Source organism: Glycine soja, chromosome 20 (genome assembly GCF_004193775.1).
Source record: "Glycine soja cultivar W05 chromosome 20, ASM419377v2, whole genome shotgun sequence".
NCBI classification, from domain to species: Eukaryota; Viridiplantae; Streptophyta; class Magnoliopsida; order Fabales; family Fabaceae; genus Glycine; species Glycine soja.
In genome coordinates this window covers 38,474,831-38,494,839 of record NC_041021.1, presented here as the reverse complement: position 1 = coordinate 38,494,839, position 20,009 = coordinate 38,474,831, and the positions used below count along the sequence as shown (strand labels likewise).

The following is a 20,009-nucleotide window of genomic DNA, read 5'->3' as shown; positions in this document are numbered from 1 at the left end:
ATTTTTGTATTTTTTATTAATGGTTTTTTTCCAGCGCAACAACTTTTTCATGACCATCACCCGTCGACCTTTATTTGCCGTCGCCGAAGACGATCTCCATCTGCCGTAGCCGGAGATGATTTCCGGCGACGTCGTTTTTTTCCTACTTTCCTTTTTCCATCTCCTCTTCTTTTCTTCAGCTGCGCTGATCCGAAGTCAGATCTAAAATGGAAAACAAGCCTCAAACAACGATCCAAAACAACGGAGATTCAAACCAAAAACTAATCGTACCAAAATACTTTCATCCACGAAAAACCCCAGTCCCCAGATCTGAAGCGAAAACTGAAACCTTTCATTGACAAGCCAACCCCAGATCTGCGACAACCATCAAGAAATGTACAGTTGCTAGCTCTAACTCATCTTTCTTCACGCTATAAATTGAGTGCTTCTCTTCCCGTAAGCTTCCATGGACGAAGGCGCCTTCGAAGAAGTTCCAAGCGGTGTGCAAGAGTATGATATCGGCGCCAGTGCTGTCGGCGTTGTTGACGATGGAAATCTGGTCGGCATGATCGAGATTGATGAGGTCCTCGGGATTTGAGATTGAAGGAAAATTATTCTGGTGTGTGTGAGCCTATGGTAATCCCACACATTTTTGAAAATATATATAGATCTAACGGACAATAGTTCTTTCCCACACTGGGAGACACCACGTGGCCCATGAAGATTTGATAAGTCCAATAGTTGACAAATGTTGAATGACAAAGGATACAAACAGGGCAGGCAAGACACCTATGACTATGATGAAGCCAGGTGCCTATAAATGACAAAGGATACAAATAGGGTAGTAGTACTAGTATGTACACGAAAGTGTGTGCGTCTCAATCTTTACCAAAGCAAAATGGTCAGAGTAATTTTTTGCAACCATTATCCACACGCCTAATCAAATATTCAAAATTTATTCTAATATTATTGTTTTAATATTTGATTAATTAAACTTTGTACTCATGTAGGAAGTCCTCGTCACTAATTTATAGTAATTTATAGTGATGGTGCAGTTATGATAGTAATTTATAGTAATAGGTTACTAATTGCTAATTGCTAATTGCTAATTGCTAATTGCTTTAACTGGAACGAAAAGTTACCATTAACCTTTTTCCTTTTGCCTTATCCGTATGTTATTCATTAGCGTGGAAAGAATATTTTTCTTAATAATACCAGTAGAAACAAGTAAAATGTTGAAAAGACAAGCAATGTTTCACTGTCTGCACATCTCTATATATATTTAATTATATACCCTCATGCACAGACACATGTACATTGACTTCAATTTGCACGCATCTGCACCTAGCAGAAATTGCTTGATATCCACAAACATGGCAATCAGGGGTGTTGATGGATGGCGAGACATGAAGAGTCTGACCGTCAACGTCATCACCGGGAGGTGGTTCGTGGTGTTCGCCTCCTTTCTAATCATGGCAGCCGCCGGAGCCACCTACATGTTCGGTCTCTATTCCAGCGACATCAAAACCACCCTCGGATACGACCAATCCACTCTGAACCTGCTCAGTTTCTTCAAGGACTTGGGTAGCAACGTTGGCATCCTCTCAGGCCTAATCAATGAGCTAACTCCACCCTGGGTTGTTCTAGCTATTGGTGCCATCCTCAACTTCTTTGGCTACTTCATGATATGGCTATCCGTCACTAAAAAAATAGCGAAACCCAAAGTGTGGCAGATGTGTCTCTACATCTGCATAGGTGCTAACTCTCAGTCCTTCGCCAACACTGGTTCCCTTGTTACGTGTGTCAAGAACTTTCCAGAAAGCCGTGGCGCTGTGTTGGGCATCCTCAAAGGCTACGTGGGTCTTAGCGGTGCAATCATCACGCAACTCTACCATGCTATTTACTATGACGACACAAGGTCTTTGATTTTACTCATTGGTTGGCTCCCTGCAGCTATTTCCTTTGCTTTCCTTCGAACCATTCGCTACATGAAGCCTGTTAGGAAGCCTAATGAGCTCAAGGTTTTCTACAACTTTCTCTATGTTTCGCTTGGCCTTGCTGGCTTTCTTATGGTCATGATCATTGTACAGAACAAAGTCGACTTCACTCAGAGTGAGTTTGGTGTCAGCGCTGCTATTATGCTCTTCTTGCTCTTCCTCCCACTTACTATTGTTTCTGTAGAAGAATATAAGGTCTGGCTGAGTAAAAGGCTCGCTTTGGTTGACCCCTCCCCGGTGAAAATAGTAACCGATCAGGTCATGAAACCGAATGAGCCTACTAACAATGGTAACAATTCAGTTTCCGATGACACAAAGTGGTGGGAAAATGTCTTTAGCCCACCAGCAAGAGGTGAGGACTATACAATACTTCAGGCGCTATTCAGCGTCGACATGTTAATACTTTTCATGACTTGCATATGTGGTGTTGGAGGCACGTTGACCGCAATAGATAATCTGGGTCAGATAGGAACCTCGCTTAGGTACCCCAAGAAAACTAGAAGCACTTTCGTGTCCCTAGTAAGCATTTGGAATTATCTGGGAAGGGTTTTCTCTGGGTTTGTTTCTGAATATTTTCTACAAAAGTACAAGTTCCCTCGTCCTCTTATGCTTACTTTGACTCTGCTCTTGTCATGTGTTGGTCACCTTCTGATTGCGTTTGATGTGCCGAATGGCCTTTACGTGGCTTCGGTGATTATTGGGTTTTGTTTTGGCGCACAGTGGCCTTTACTTTTTGCCATTATATCCGAGCTTTTTGGACTTAAATATTATGCGACTTTGTACAATTTTGGAAGCGCAGCTAGTCCACTAGGACTATATGTTCTTAATGTGAAGATGACTGGGTATCTGTATGACAAAGAAGCCAAGAAGCAACTTGCAGCATTGGGGCTTAAAAGAATTGAAGGACAGGAATTGAATTGTGTTGGGGTCCATTGCTTCAAGTTATCTTTCATTATTATCACAGCTGCAACTTTCTTTGGTGCCATTGTTTCACTCATCTTGGTGGCTAGGACAAGAACCTTTTACAAAAGTGACATATACAAGAGATACAGGAATGCAGCCACGGAGTCAGAAACTGAAATGGCTGAGAAAGATTCCAAACATGTGGTGCCAGCTCAGAAGTAGGACTAATGGTAAAAGATAATGTTGTTTAGATCAATGTTCAAACAAGAAATTAATGAATTAATAATGTGGTCATACATGTTAGACAATGTAATATGCAACATTATAGTTTGCTACATTTTCTTTGCCGTGATGTAACCTTTTCATTTTCTTTCCCACAAACTAAGACTATTATTACATATCTCCCTTTTAACATCTTTTTATCTCACACTTAATAAGAATATTGTTAAAAGTTTTTGTCACATTCAAAAAATATTATGAAATTATAAATAAATATTACTAATATATTTTTGTCTAATTTTATTAAATATTATACATAGTCTATGTTTTTAAAGCTTAAAAATATCATAAAAGTTTTAATAATATGAATTATATGCAACGTTTAATAAATGTTAAAAATATATTAATAATATTTATTTATAATTTTGTTGTAAAAATATATTAATAATATTTATTTATAATTTTGTGACATTTTTATTAAGTGTTAGATAAAAAAAAATGTTACTAAAAATCACATTTATAGTAAGGAACGTGCAATTTTTTCCGCATTTATTCTATAACAGGTAAAATAAAATAAGAAGAAACATGATTGTCGCTGACAGTATTATAAATTTTAATGTATTTATCTATTATATTTAAATTAATAAAAAATATTAATAAAAATATATATTAGTATATATACACACAATAATTAACAATATTAATATACAATAAAATATTAAATATTATAAAATTACACAAAAATTTTGTATGATGCATGCATACTGTATTTTTATATACATGTATCAAGTCATTGTTTTTATAAAATTTCGCACTTCCTAAAAAAATGTATCTCTATGAATTTTATTTTATATTTAATATATTTTCTATATTTTATATTAATAAATCTATATATTTTTAATTGAAGAAATTTAAATATTAATCAGATAAGTTAATTGAAAATATAAATATTGTTTAATTGAATAAATGAGAAAAAAATTGATTTGAACTAAAAACTTATTGCAAATGGGTGAATATTATTATTGAAACTTTAAATGTTGTTTTAACATTTGTTCATGAATTTAATATTTTCTTTTTATATTTCATTCTTATCATTTTGATTACATGATGTAAAATATGATTTTACCCTTATTGCAAAACTGATTAACATTTTTTTTTATATTTCATTTTCATAATTTTTAATTATGTGATTTAAAAGATGAGTTTATCCTTACTTTGTAAAACTCATATTACTTAATATATATTATCTAAAAAAGATATATTGTTAACTAAAAAAATACTAAAAATAAAAAAAATAAACTAATTGGTCATTTTTCGTAATATATTATTAAATAATAATTAAATCATTTTTTAAAAAATGTTAAAAGAGGAATAAAATAATTAATTAAGACTAAAAGTTTTTAAAATATAAATGTTTGTATTGAATAGACTAATAGTTAAATATAGCTCTAATAGAATGAATAATAAAATATAATTTATTTATATAATAAAATAATACTGATTGAATGAATAATTGAATTGAATAGTATTATTTAATATTTTTGAAAAAAAAATAAATATGAGGCCGCCAAATGGCATCACCTCATAAAACAAAATATATTTTTATATATATGCAGTTGACAGTTGATGTCATTGTGTATAAGATCTATTTAGTAATGATTTCAAATTTTGCTATATACAAGAGTAACGTGGAAGGGCAATAGCCAGAACATTTAAGAACCAAAAATTAGTTGGCCACCATGAAATTGTCTTAAAAAATGTTGAGAAAATAATTTGATATACTCAGACACACACTATATATACCCGATTTAATCTCCACTCATATGCACCTTTGTTGTACCCGCAGAACTTGCTTGATATCCACAAACATGGCAATCAGGGGTGTTGATGGATGGCGAGACATGAAGAGTCTGGCTGTCCAAGTCATCACAGGGCGGTGGTTCGTGGTTTTTGCCTCCTTTCTAATCATGGCAGCCGCTGGAGCCACCTACATGTTCGGTCTCTATTCCAGCGATATCAAAACCACCCTTGGCTACGACCAAACCACTCTGAATCTCCTTAGTTTCTTCAAGGACTTGGGCACCAACGTTGGGGTCATCTCGGGCCTAATCAACGAGCTGGCTCCACCCTGGGTGGTCCTAGCCATTGGTGCCGTCCTTAACTTCTTTGGCTACTTCATGATATGGCTATCCGTCACCCAAAGAATAGCCAAACCCAAAGTGTGGCAGATGTGTCTCTACATCTGCATAGGCGCTAACTCTCAGACTTTTGCCAACACTGGTTCCCTTGTCACTTGCATCAAGAACTTCCCAGAAAGAAATGGGGTTGTGTTAGGGATCCTCAAAGGTTACCTCGGTCTTAGCGGTGCAATCATCACGCAACTCTACTCTGCTATTTACTATGATGACACCAGGGCATTGATTTTGCTCATAGCTTGGCTCCCTGCTGCTATTTCCTTCGCTTCCCTACGAACCGTTCGCTACATGAAGCCCGTTAGGCAGCATAATGAGCTCAATGTTTTCTACAGGTTTCTCTATATCTCTCTTGGCCTTGCTGGGTTTCTTTTGTTCATGATCACTATACAGAAAAGGGTCAACTTCACTCAGAGTGAGTTCGGTGTCAGCGCTGCTATTGTGCTCTTTCTGCTCCTCCTCCCACTTTCTGTTGTTTCTATAGAAGAATATAAGGTCTGGCAGAGTAAAAGGCTTGCTTTGGTTGACCCCACCCCGGTGAAAATAGTAACCGATGAGGGTGAAAAGGTCATGAAACCGATTGAGGCAACAAATGGTTGCAAAAATTCAGTTTCTTCCAAGTGGTGGGAAAATGTGTTTAGTCCACCAGAAAGAGGTGAGGACTATACAATACTTCAGGCGCTATTCAGCCTCGACATGTTGATACTATTCATATGTAGCATCTGTGGTATTGGGGGCACGTTGACCGCAATAGATAACCTGGGTCAGATAGGAAAGTCGCTTAGATACCCAAAGAAAAGCATAAGCACTTTCGTGTCCCTAGTAAGCATTTGGAATTATCTGGGAAGGGTTTTCGCTGGATTTGTTTCTGAACATTATCTACAAAAGTACAAGTTCCCTCGTCCTCTCATGCTTACACTAACCATGCTCTTGTCATGTGTTGGTCACCTTCTGATAGCATTTGACGTGCCAAATGGTCTTTATGCGGCTTCGGTAATTATTGGGTTTTGTTTTGGCGCACAGTGGCCTTTACTTTTTGCCATTATATCCGAGCTTTTTGGACATAAATATTATGCAACTTTGTATAACTTTGGAAGTGCAGCAAGTCCACTAGGGCTATATGTGCTTAATGTGGTGATGACTGGGCATTTGTATGACAAAGAAGCCAAGAAGCAACTTGCAGCATTGGGGCTTGAGAGAAAGGAAGGTCAGGAATTGAATTGCATTGGGATCCATTGCTTCAAGTTGTCCTTTATTATTATCACAGCTGCAACTTTCTTTGGTGTCATTGTTTCACTCATCTTGGTGGCTAGGACAAGAACCTTTTACAAAGGTGACATATACAAGAGATACCGGGATGCAGCCACGGTAACAGACCAAGCTGAAATGGCGAGGGTGGAGAAAGATGACAAACATGTGATGCCAACTCAGAAGTAAGACTATTGGCAAAGGATGATGTTGTTGAAGATCAAGGTGCAAACAAGAAATTAATTGATTAACAATGTATAGTAAGTGTGTAACATTATGTTTTTGTTACATTTTCTTTGCCGTGATGTATACTTTTCATTTTCTTTGTCACACAAAACGACGTCCCCCTTTTTTCGTGTTTATTCTAGAACGAGTAAAATAAAATAATAGAAACATGGTTGCTGTGTTATTGCAATAGTTGATGTAGTTTTATGCAAGATTGCTCATTAATTTAATTATCACATGCAAGTGGTTGGGCAATGCCTAATTCACAACACGAGAAGTGTTTGTCTTCTTTAAGGCTGGCTGCTGGCCTGCTGCTACATGTTTCTTAATTTATATCATGCATGAATAGGGTCTGTAAATAGAATCTCAGATTTGTAAATGGACGAAGACTTTGATCAGCTAGCTAGAAAGTCTAGTCTAAGCTTAATATGAAATGTTGATGTGTTTAAGATAACTATGTATATTGTGGCCACACGCACAGGAGGGTGTTGTTTAATAGTTGGTATATTTTATTTTAAAAAGACAATTAGAACAAAACTTATACTTTTTTTTTTTACTGAAGGTAATGGGGATGGACAAACATATATAAAATTGAATTTGGATATCATTAAAAAAATGGATATATTTTAATTTTATATACTCTAAAAGAGTTAAAACAAAGGGTCGTTTACTTACAATTTTGTTTTCTGTTTTAATTTAGTTAAGTCTTATAAAAGAATGTATATTAACTAAATAGATTAAATTGATACCATAAATTTCAAATTCTTTGAGGTAAAACTTAAGGGACTGTTTACTTGTAATTTTGTTTTCTGTTTTTATTTTTTAATTACAAAACAGACATCTTATTTTCAATTTGTACAAGGTGACTATTTTGTAATTAAAAAGTAAAAAAAAATTGTTTGTTAATAATGGGCTACGGCTACCTCTTGACTCTTGAGTCAAAATAGTATTTCAATTATCAGTAACAGCATTGCACTACTGTGAACTAATAATACTTTTTTTTTTCCAAACAAATATTAAAAAATAAAATGAAAAATATTTTACGAAAATACAACTTATGTATTTTACGAAAAAGATTCAGGTTTAAAAAATATATTCACCAGTTTTGAAATATATATGTGAAATACAGAGAATTTTTTTATGATAAACATGCAAATGAATATATTATTTTTGAGCAAGGAATTCTCAACTTTCTTTTTCTTAAAAAATAAAGTAAATAAAAATAGCAATAACAACTTTCTTTAATTAAGTCATTTAATTTTAATATTTTCAATAACATTGACTCTCTTTAATATTTTATTTTTAGTATTTTTATTGTTAGACAATACTGACCCTATTTAGAAACAATAAAGTTCATATAAAATTCTTTTTTATAATATAAAAAAATCTAATAACTAAAAACATGTTAAAAATATTGCAAAATGCAAATATACTTTCCTCTTTATGAAAAACATATTTTATATGGTTTAAGGCTACTTTTTCATATTATTTCTCACACTATTCTCTTTTATTGATATAATTACTTCTCTTTAGAAACAAAAAAGTGACATAACAAGTTGTCAACATTTCACAATTGTGTCGACCAAAAAAAAAAAATCTTTGTAAATTATCTGTATGTTTGGATATCTGCCAAATTGTCAAAGCCATGTTGGTGACAGAAACAGATGATCAGGACTTGATTAAAAAAAAAGACAAATTAAGCAGACAAAAAAAAATATCCTAGAAGGGGTGGTTCCGTAGCAATCATATCATATATTAATTAATAAGGGTGTTCGTCGCGGTACAGGTTTGATTTTTAGATAAATAAATTATTTAAATGAAATATAAATTAAAGATATAATATAGTTTAATTTGATTTAAATACAACATCAAATTAACATAAACTAATATTTTATGATTTAGTTTAATTTAAATATAAAATATATTATCAATTAATTCCTACTTCATCTGTGTGATCGGATGAAATTTCTTACCGATATTTTGGGATGGTAAATGGGCCCGTCAGTCTCATATTGTTTGGTTGGCCCGTTTCGGCCTGCTCGATTAAAAATAAGTTGGGACGGATTCACTCACTTTTGACTTGAGTTCAAAAATGCAAAGTTTTCAACTTATTTTTTTTCTTTTCTAACTTTGGGACCACTTTACTCAGATGTTTCAACTCTCAAGTGTCAAATTTCATGATGAATATTGATCTTCCTCATCTTTCATTTTGAAATAATAAAAAATATAAGAAAAGTCAAATAGAATATTTTTTCATTGTTTTCTACCCAATTTTAAGTATGTTTGACCGATTCTTAACTAATTTTACTGTGATTCTCTCCCATTCTCCTTCTCTTTCTCGATCATTTTTACTCTCTCGTGATAACCCATATTTGCTTTTTGAGTCTCATCCTTACTCTCCTTTTCCGCTTCAAATATGTGATATCTAATTCACTTTCTTCGTTCTCTTGTTTATATATCATGCAATTAAAATTATCATTCTTAATATTTTTTTTTCTCTTTGTTGAATGTACATTTCACACACTATCAGTCCAATCAGTCAATTTTTTATATATCATGCAATTAAAATTATCATTCTTTTATCTTTAATTATATATTTGATCTTTATAACCGTTTATCACTTTTAATAAACTATTTTTTATCCCTATTTTTAAAGTTAATTAAATTTTATTTTTCAAAGAAATTATCAAAAATTAAAAATTATCTTTTAACAAAATTTAAATTATTTATTATAAATTCAAAACGCAATTGTATATTAAAATATTTATTTATAATATAATTATTAATTTAAAATATTTATTTATTATAAAGTTTAATTATATAAAATAAATATTTGTCTCTTACAAAGCAATTACTCACTCGTTCAAGAGTTCATGAACATACTGTATTTTTATTTTTTGAAGCAATGAACATACTGTATTATTATGAAAAATTATTGCTTGTTAACATCTTTATTTACCTGTAAAAAACATTTTTATTTTTTTTTTTAAGCAGCCGGTCGAATTTAATATGTTTTAATACAAATTCGCTCTTTAAAAAAAAAAAAAGCAACTTAGACATACATAACACTCAACCATTGTGCATCTACACTGTCAGAAAAACAATTAGGGTCACGGGGAATATGTGTGTGAATTAGAATCACGTGGAAGTGTCAAATGATACGAGGTGTCAAACAAAGAATAATAATACGAGGAGTTAGATTTAATGAAATTATATTTTAACAGTTTTTTTAATTATTGAATTTATCAATTAAATATTTGTATTATTATATTAAATTTAACATGCATGATTCATACGTTTATCAGTCATATTAAACATCAAGTTATCAAACATAAATTTGATACCTAAATCAATAGAAGTCGAAATTATTAGTTTGATTTGGGTCAAATTTAATCAAAGAAAAAAATTGAATCAACTTAATTGATTTAGCTTGGGTAACTGAGTTAGTTGAGTCAAATTAAACTAATGAACACTTTTATTTTCTTAAATCACGTCAGTGTGCTAAATCATCATCTCGATCATCAATTTCACACAGAGTTTATGATTGACTTATATTCTCAAAATTAAATTATGATGATTTTTATAAGCCGTGTCCGTGTGGATCCCAAATTCTCAATACACTTGTGGATACACTGCAAAACTTAAAAGGGTAGCCGAAATTAGTTGGTCCCCCGTTGCGTTGACTGACGTGTAGTCAAGTGGAATACATCTCATGACCGGTTTATTTATGCATAAAAGATAAATACTAACATAATAAATAATAAAAATTTATCAATAACATTAATTATTATAAATATAATCTTAAAATAATAATTAAAATTTACTTCTAAAATTTATCAATAACATTAATTACACTTCGATAAAAAAAAATTGTTTCAATTTTTATTATTTTAATAAATTAAGTTAATTAAATTTCACATGATTTATATGCATTGATATTAGCAGCATGTGTCCATGAATTATCCATGTTTTGCTTTTTACGACTAAAGATATTTTGGACATGACGAGAAGTAAATTTTTTTATTTCCTTTTTAATGAACCATTACCTAAGCAAATGCAACCTTTGCCGGCACTTCCAATAACAATTTAACATGTGCTACTCTTAGGTCTCCGTGATACGTCTTGTCGTTTATCCTCTCTCTCTCTTCTCGATACCCGAATATATCCCCATAAGGCCATCTATATATACATTTATTTAACACTTCAAAAGAAAGGGTAAAAAAGAGAAAATACAAAAAATATAATGAGACTTATAATATAAAAAAAAAAGAAATATTAAAATATATAAAATTATGAGTAATTAATTTATTATTATTACTTATATATATAATTATTAAAAAATATTATTTTTTATTATTGCTAATTTTTATTCAAGAAAAATGAATCCAACCTATCCCTCTCTTTCTTCTCTCTTTACTCTGAATGGCATCTATATATTGACGAGGATTTGCTCTCACATCTTCAAAACCTGCAACAATAACTCCGTTGCTGACAAATTAGCATGGCCGCTGCCATCGGAAGCATGGTGGACACGAATGGGCTCATGGTCCAAGTCATCACCGGAAGGTGGTTCGTGGTGTTCGCCTCCTTTCTAATCATGGCCGCCGCCGGCGCCACCTACATGTTCAGCCTCTACTCCGGAGACATCAAATCCGCCCTGGCCTACGACCAAACCACCTTAAACCTCCTTAGTTTCTTCAAAGACTTGGGTGGCAATGTCGGCGTCCTCTCGGGCCTCATCAACGAGATCACTCCCCCGTGGGTGGTCCTCGCCATGGGTTCCGTCCTCAACTTCTTTGGCTACTTCATGATATGGCTGGCGGTGACAAAAAAAATACCCAAGCCGCACGTGTGGCACATGTGCCTCTACATCTGCATAGGCTCGAATTCTCAGTCCTTCGCCAACACCGGTTCCCTTGTGACTTGCGTGAAGAACTTCCCAGAAAGCCGTGGGGTTGTGCTGGGCATCCTCAAAGGCTACGTTGGTCTCAGTGGAGCCATCATTACACAACTCTACTTTGCTTTTTACTACGACGATTCAAGGTCCTTGATTTTGCTCATAGGGTGGCTCCCAGCTGCTATTTCCTTCCTTTTCCTTCGAACCATTCGCTACATGAAACCCGTTCGACAGCCCAATGAGCTAAGTGTTTTCTACAAGTTTTTGTATATCTCACTTGGCCTTGCTGGGTTTCTTTTGGTCATGATCATAGTTCAGAAGCAAGTGCATTTCTCACAAAGTGAGTATGGTGTCAGTGCTGGGGTTGTGCTCTTCTTACTATTTCTTCCTCTTGCTGTTGTGTTTGTTGAACAATATAAGATCAGAGAGAGTCAAAAGCTAGCATTCATTGACCCCTCCCCGGTCAAGATAGTAGCTGAAGGAGAGTCTGCAAATGGTAATACCTCTAACACGCCAATTTCAACAGAGATTGAAGAAACTAGATGGTGGCAAAAAGTGTTAAGTCCACCGCCTCGAGGTGAGGACTATACTATACTTCAAGCCCTATTCAGCTTAGATATGATACTGCTATTCTTCGCTGGCACATGTGGTGTTGGGGGAACTTTAACCGCAATTGATAACCTTGGTCAGATTGGTACATCGCTAGGGTACCCCAAGGCTAGCATAAGCACGTTTGTGTCGTTAGTGAGCATTTGGAATTATCTGGGACGGGTTTTTTCTGGGTTTGTTTCTGAACACTTTCTACAAAAGTACAAGTTCCCTCGACCACTGATGCTCACGCTAACCCTCCTCTTATCCTGTGCCGGTCACCTTCTGATAGCCTTCGATGTGCCCAACGGACTCTACGTGGCATCGGTGATCATAGGGTTCTGCTTCGGCGCGCAATGGCCCTTGGTGTTCGCCATAATCTCGGAGCTGTTCGGGCTCAAGTACTATTCAACGTTGTACAACTTTGGAGGTGCAGCGAGCCCGATTGGGCTTTATGTGCTTAACGTGAGGGTAACTGGGCACTTGTATGACAAAGAAGCTCTGAAGCAATTGGCAGTGGCGGGGATACCAAGAAATGATGCCAAAGAATTGACTTGTATTGGGTCCAGTTGTTTTAAGTTGTCCTTCATTATTATCACTGCAGCAACCTTTTTTGGGGCCTTAATTTCACTGATTTTGGTGGCTAGGACAATTAAGTTTTACAAAGGGGATATATACAAGAGGTACCGGGAGCAAGCCGAGGAAGCCACCACTGCTGCCACTGAGATGGCGGTGGTCCAAAACCGCGGCCAGAAATTAGAACAAGAAGCTAACAAAGTTATTGGCACGTAATTGGTGTAGGGTAAGGCTCGAATTAGATAGTGATCAATTTCCCCAGCCACTACGACATCGATTGCTGGAAACCAAATAAAAGTTAGTCAATTTTATTTTTTGTGGTTGATGATGATGTATATGCAAAAACAAAATAGAAAATATATGTAGTTGGGACCACTGTTTTATTTTCCCTTCACATCTTTTACTATAACTTCGGGGAATTGAAATTAATAATAGATACTAGTAAACAATGTTGGATGTGTATGAATAAATACGTACAGCTAGCACTTTCTTCAATGTGTAATATTTCCATGCCCCGCTGACTGGTTGGTTATACGCTTAGTTTTGGCATTTAGATCTGCATGGCAAAGAGTGACACATTCAAATGGATTGTCGATTAAAAAAATGAGATATCATGTGTTACACAATAAATTGATAAAGAATTTGCCTTTTAGAGAGTAAAATAAGATGTTATACTATTTTTATTATTATAATAGTATATATTATCCACATGCATGCAACTATAGGATATCCATTTCATGAGGTAATGCACTATTCACTCACGTGAAAGATGAAACCAATTGAGAAATGTTTACAAGTATAAAGCTAACAAAGTGATTGTTGATTTGGGTATTCTTTGATTTTAGATAAAATATTTATTTTATCCATGTAATTTAGGTTTTTTTTCTTACAAAAAAAAATATATTGCTGCTTTTAGTTTTTGAAATATTTATTAATTTGCGATTTCTTATTTCTTGCCGTTGGAGAAGTTTTGTTAAAAGAAAAAAGGTCGCAAACATATATAGTGGTCATCGTATCATGTCAATTTTGTTGTCTAAATAAACATATATTTTCCATGTAATGTTGTAATTAATTAACATGAGATTAATATTATCTAAACATACATGAAATTAAAATAAGAAAAAAAAGTAAAAATTTTCATTCAATCATTTCAAACCTTTTATCTTTTTTTTTCTTTCCACCGTTTTAACAAGTAACCACACCAAATAAGTCAAGGTCTTTAATTTCTTCTTGCATCGTCTAAATTTCTTCTACATCTAATATTTTTTTGAATTTTTCAAAATTATCATGCTAATAAATATACGGATTGCAAATCCATATCACCTAAATTTCTTTTATATATATATATATATATATATATATATATATATATAATAAATTTAATTATAGTTTTTTATAATTATTACATTAAATAGATTTTTGTTTTTGGTCTTGTTACAATTAATTTTGATCTAATAATATATTTTTTTACATATATAAATTTTAAATAAAAATCATAGGTTTATAAAAATTTATATATGTAAAAAAAATTAAATATTAAATCAAAATTAATTGTTACAGAATTTATTATATAAACTTGTAAATGCGTTGAATATACATTAGAAATTTTAGCGTTATATATAATAACATTAATTATTTTATAACATAATTGGCCTATTAGCTCAATTGGTTAAAACGATTGTAAATTCGTAAGGCCATTCTGGATTTGCAATCCATATATGGATTGTCAATCCATAAAGTTATTATGGATTCACAATCTATATGAGCCTTACGGAAGGATATTTTTGGAATTTTTCTCTCACTACTGGATATAGAAGAAAAATGATCGGTGCAAAAAGAAAATCTCATAAGTCAACCCAAAATCTAAACTCATCATGTAAGCTAAACAACAATATCAAATGGGTCAATCCAACCTAATCTAATCCATTTTTTCATTGGATTGAAAATCTCAACCAAGTCCAAACTCCAAATCGTGGTGGGTTGTCAGATGGGTTTGATTGGTCCGTAAAAATTATAAACTAATTAAAAATAATAACAAACATGTTAAAAAAACTCAACCAAAAAGCAAAATAAATCATCATTATATATGTCAACCACAAAGCAAATATGAAAAAATTATGTTAGTGGTATATTAAACCAACAAAATGTTTCAATTTTAAAATTATAAAAATTAAAAAGTAAAATAAACTTCAACCTAATGGATAAACCCAACACAACTATTTGTTGAAGGTGGGTCATGTAATCTAATCCAATCCAACCCATTTAATGACTTAATGTTTTACTTATCTAGTTTAACCTGTGTTGACATCCCCAATCATAAGCTTATAACCCATCAACATGAATTAATGTCATCCACTATAGGAAATAACATTAAGCCACCCTAACGACCATCGTCATATTGCTCATACAAGCACCTAAAAATCCATGTCAAAAGCCTTCATCGTAATACATACTTAACTACCATCAATAAAAGCTATCATAATTGAAGATAACCCCCATCATATAACGAAATCGTGGAAATCACCATTCACTTAGAAAAACCTCTTGCCTTTTAAAACTTCAACCAATGATAGGGAATATGTTTAAAATAATGTATTGTTGGTATATGTTCGATAACAGTTATACACAAATTGACAAGAAAATGATGTCATCCTTTTGCACTGAAGTAATTTTAGTGGATAATGGTTGCTTGCAAACACAAGTAGTGGTTTACAAGCTAACTTGTTGATCATATGAATGCAAACCTATATAGACAGATTCTACAGTGCAAGAGGAGGGTAGGTCTTGCACTTGCATGTATCTGAGCAAGTTTGTTTGTAAATTAAAAAAAGGGCAAGTTATTTGGCGCAACCTTGTGTTAGGGGGGTGTAATGCCCTCTCTTGGTATGTCCAACGAGAAGCAGCCACATGTGGTCATTGTCCACATAAAAAACGAGTGTAATTTCTGGTTGTGAGGGTAGGTTTGTAATTTCCCATGGTGAGAGATATGTATCCAAAGAAAGTGACAAACGAGACCTATTTGCGCCAAGCCATAGACAAGGCTCCATACATCAAATTGCACGATCTATGCTTCCAACATGCTACAATCTACACATCAAAGTGACAAACGAGACCTATTTGGATCCGAGAAATGAGTTTAAATAGAATTAGCCCATTCATGCAAGGAATTGAGATTTGGGATAATTGTCCTTAGCATAGAACACAGAAACAACCTTAGATAAAGAAACACATTTAATTACATCAAGTTACTCAGTAGAAGAACCCAACGTTTTAATCATCTGTTTATTTCTCACATTTAGGTAGTTAATTTTGTAGTTAACTTCAGGATTATAGAAAATATCTTTGCTTATTTCTATTTCCTGGTTTTATACAAATGTCTACCTATTGAATGAACATTTTTTTGAATGAAACAAACTCCTTGTGATCGATACTCGGTTCTTACCCTTTTATATTACTTGTGACTCAGTACACTTGCTGATAGATTTCTCAGTAGTGAAGACTGGCGGAACAGTAACCAAACGTTTGAGGATGTTGAGTGTACATGGGATACACTCCATAATAGGGGGGACCACCAAAATATCCAAGATACTACATTTGTGGCCAGAAACTTGGACGTTGTTGAACTGGGTTGGTTGAGCCATATATGGATGCACCCTTATTGTCAAAATATCCTAATTTTGGTTTACTCTACTTTTGTTTTTTTGTATCTTTATCTACCTGGAAACATAGGTCAAATTAGTACTCATGTTAGTATGACATGCATTCAATTAAACACAACATAATCCAATACAACTAAGGTCAATGTACTTACATTTTTAGGCACTGCATTAGGCGTCTCATTACGATCGACTAGTGCTGCATCTTGACTAAAAATTACACTAGCCCCTTCAGTGTTATTAAAAAAAGGATCATTGAAGTTAAAATCTTCACCACAACTTAGGTCGTCTTCCATATAGTGTCCAATCCCATCACAGTTGGAACATTGCCGAGTCTTTTTCTGTTTCTTCTTTCGCAATGCACCTTTTGTCTTAACCACATTAGGATTCTTCATATCATTTGTCATACTACTAGGATGCCCAACAAGATCACCACCCAAATGCAGGCATTTTTGCAAACTTTAAATCAACTTCAGTAATTCGTCCTTTACAAACTTGAAGTTATGAACATCTTTTAAACCTAGTTCACACAGTTTGTTATAACAACCTGATAGATCCCCAAAATGACCAATTTTCATCATGTCAGGATCAATTTCAGATGGAACAAAACAAGTCAAAAAAGAACTCTTGGCATCCTTCAACCATCGCTTAGGGGAATGCATGGATGTGGTCAAAATGCATGACACACATAATATGAGAACATGGAATACCAAAGGACTCAAACATCATATAGTCACACTAAAATTTGGATTCAATTTCATTGTACTTAACAAAAATGTTGACTAAGTCACTCACTAAATTTGTCCACCTTGAAAGTAACATTGTCCCCTACTTGACATCTATTTATCACAATCATCCCTCCGTCATTGACAATTTGCTTCTTAACCAAATCGTAAACATCTTGTGTGTATAGCTTTGTAGCATCCCGCTTAAACATAAGCACTGAAGTATTTATATAAGATTTGGTATAAAAAGAGTTAAAATCTAAAAGCAACTAATTATACCGAAAATCCCTTAAGAATTTCTCGAAGTTATATGATAATTATGTTACATAGGTATATTTTATGATTAAATCATACAAAAATTGTTAGATTTTCCCCTTTTATTGTTCCTTTCTATGTGAATAATTAGAATTTTAGCATCATTTAAGTTTTTGTCTAGTAGGTGTCTAAACTGGTGAGTTTAGACTATTTTGATGATGTATTTGTTGCAGAAACACAGAAGAAAGCTTAGAAGAGAAGTTGAAAATCTAAAGACTCTCGCTCTGCACACATAACTCACATGTAGAAGTCAAATACCATATGAAGGTGAGCTTAGCGCGAGTCGCACGCTAAACACGTGACCACCGACTCACTTGCTAGCGCGACAATCGCACTTAGTACGAGATTGCATAAATTTTAAACTGACTTCACCTATAAAAAGAAAAGGAAGCAAAGGAAAAAGACACACCGAGACATAGAGTTCTATACTGAATATCCACAAATTGAAATTTCCCAAATAGGGAAAACCAACATTTAGGAGTCATCCCTTCCCTCTATCTCCATCCCTCGTTTTCTTCATCTCTCCCTATCAACCCCTTGCAATTGTAAAGTCTTTTATGACAATGAAAGGCTAAACCCCCCATTGTTATGAGCCTAACAACCAAATGCTCATGATGTAATTTATTCCCTATTATCTATTTAATTTTATTCTAATTATTATTGTCTTTTTTGTACTTAATTTCATTGATTATGGTTTGATCACCTATATTCATGGTATGTTTTAAGGGTTTAAGCATCGAAAAATGTTAATCTTTTAAGAACTCGTAAAGAGCATCTAAATGATTCATATATAGGGATAAAATGATATTGTTTAGCCTATTTTATGCATATATGATCATAATGCAATTTAACTAGTTTATTCTTATAAGGGATTAGGAAAGAGATTAGGTAAATTAGGCTTTCTCACTTGAGGGATCATGGTTAGAGTAAATGAGTAGATGCGGGTGATAATTGGAATAATATTAGATAAAGAAAAATCATTAACATTACATCAAGAATAATTTTGGGAAGGTAGACCCAACATATTTGCATTCTGAATCAACCTTCGCATCACAACCCCCAAAGTGTTTGTTTTTTCTTGTCTGTTTTAGATAATTAGTTTAATTTTGTATCAATTTACTCTTAATTCTTCATCTCTCAAATCCTTACTTCAATTTATTAATTGCTTGAAAATTGAAAACACATCAATCTAAGTACAAATAAAGTCTATGTGGACTCGACACTCAGACTTCCATTTTACTTTACTACTTGGGATAATTTGGTACACTTGCCAATCAATCAAACATTATACAATAGCTTAACAATTGAATTCTTCCTCTTTACATATATTTTTAAACAATAGTTCACCCCCTCACACGATGAAGTAGTCCTTAAACATACAAAAAGTGTGTCCCTAAGATAAGCAGTTGCCCACATTTGCTTATTCTCATGTTTGGGCAACCCAACTATTTCCTTCAAGTTATGTTCTGTTGTTATGATTGTTAGTTTAATGGATGTTGCCCTGGATCATTGATGGTAACCCAAAACAGTTGTTGATGTCATTCTAAAGGTGTGTTTTTTGCATCTCCAACATTGTAGTTGACAACAATGTTGAAGTTAGACATGACAAGAAAACTCGTACCCGTGGGTACCTGCCCGAATCCCTCCTGACTTTGACGGGTAATACCCAAGTTGACCAAGTATGGGTTCGGGTTTTCCCTGATAACCAAAAGTCTGGTACGAGTACATGTGAGAATTGAGAATAACTCATAATAGATTTAATTAATGGTTTTGTTTGTACTAATAGTGAAAATTCCAAATTTTGAAAGGATAATTGAAGGCAAAATTGTTGTGTTAAATAATGATAAAGCAGGGGCATGTTCTCCACATGTTGTAAGTGTCCCATTTGAGCAGTTCAAATCTAACCATAGATGGTGATGAACAAAATGAAGAAGGTCTCAACTATAATTTTAGGATTTTTTTAATCCATTGACCTTCATACACCTTTTCAGACAAGGGCAACCACATGGAGTAACTAAATGCCAACTTGTTTTTTTATTTATAACTAGCATGATACACGAGTAATACTTTTACCTATGCATTAAAGGGAGAATGTGTGAGAGATGAAATAAAAAATATAATGGGTATTTAATATTTAAAAAATGAAGACTAGGGTGTACTTATCAAAATGGGGGTGCAGTTAATAAGTTTTTGTTAGAAGACTATCCTAGCCATCTTAGGCAATAAATAAAGGAGACTATTGAGATAATTTGTGGTGTTCATTATTTTATTATATATTATATAATATATATAAGAAAATGCCAATTTTTTTATTTATTTATAACTAGTACAATATACGTGCGTACACCCAGATAATATCATTGCCTATGCGTTAAAGAGAGTACAGAAGTAAAAGAAAGGATATAATGATTATTTAAGATTTAAAAAAGAAGATTTGGGTAGACTTATCAAAAGGGATGCAATTAGCAAGTTTCTGGCCAGTAAATAAA

The 20,009-nt window shown here is 33.4% G+C and overlaps 2 protein-coding genes across 2 annotated transcripts; both read left to right on the top strand.

Moving 5' to 3' along the window:
* Window positions 1-1,227: 1,227 nt before the first annotated feature.
* Window positions 1,228-6,955, top strand: LOC114401178. Its single transcript, XM_028363622.1, has 2 exons — window positions 1,228-1,365; window positions 4,980-6,955. The coding sequence occupies exons 1-2, from the start codon at window positions 1,278-1,280 to the stop codon at window positions 6,725-6,727; spliced, it is 1,836 nt and encodes a 611-aa protein (XP_028219423.1). The 5' UTR covers window positions 1,228-1,277; the 3' UTR covers window positions 6,728-6,955.
* A 4,219-nt stretch (window positions 6,956-11,174) lies between these two features.
* On the top strand, window positions 11,175-13,319 carry LOC114403302 (protein NUCLEAR FUSION DEFECTIVE 4-like). Its single transcript, XM_028366170.1, has one exon. It carries the CDS (start codon window positions 11,265-11,267, stop codon window positions 13,038-13,040), a length of 1,776 nt encoding a protein of 591 aa, XP_028221971.1. The 5' UTR covers window positions 11,175-11,264; the 3' UTR covers window positions 13,041-13,319.
* The last annotated feature ends 6,690 nt before the right edge of the window (window positions 13,320-20,009 follow it).

Bases quoted from the DNA above. Each gene is read 5' to 3' on its own strand.
- LOC114401178 (XM_028363622.1), top strand. From the start codon at position 1,278: ATGCACAGACACATGTACATTGACTTCAATTTGCACGCATCTGCACCT. The intron at 1,366-4,979 runs GTGTTGATGGAT...TGGCAATCAGGG, and splicing joins CACAAACATGGCAATCAGGG to GTGTTGATGGATGGCGAGAC.
- LOC114403302 (XM_028366170.1), top strand. From the start codon at position 11,265: ATGGCCGCTGCCATCGGAAGCATGGTGGACACGAATGGGCTCATGGTC.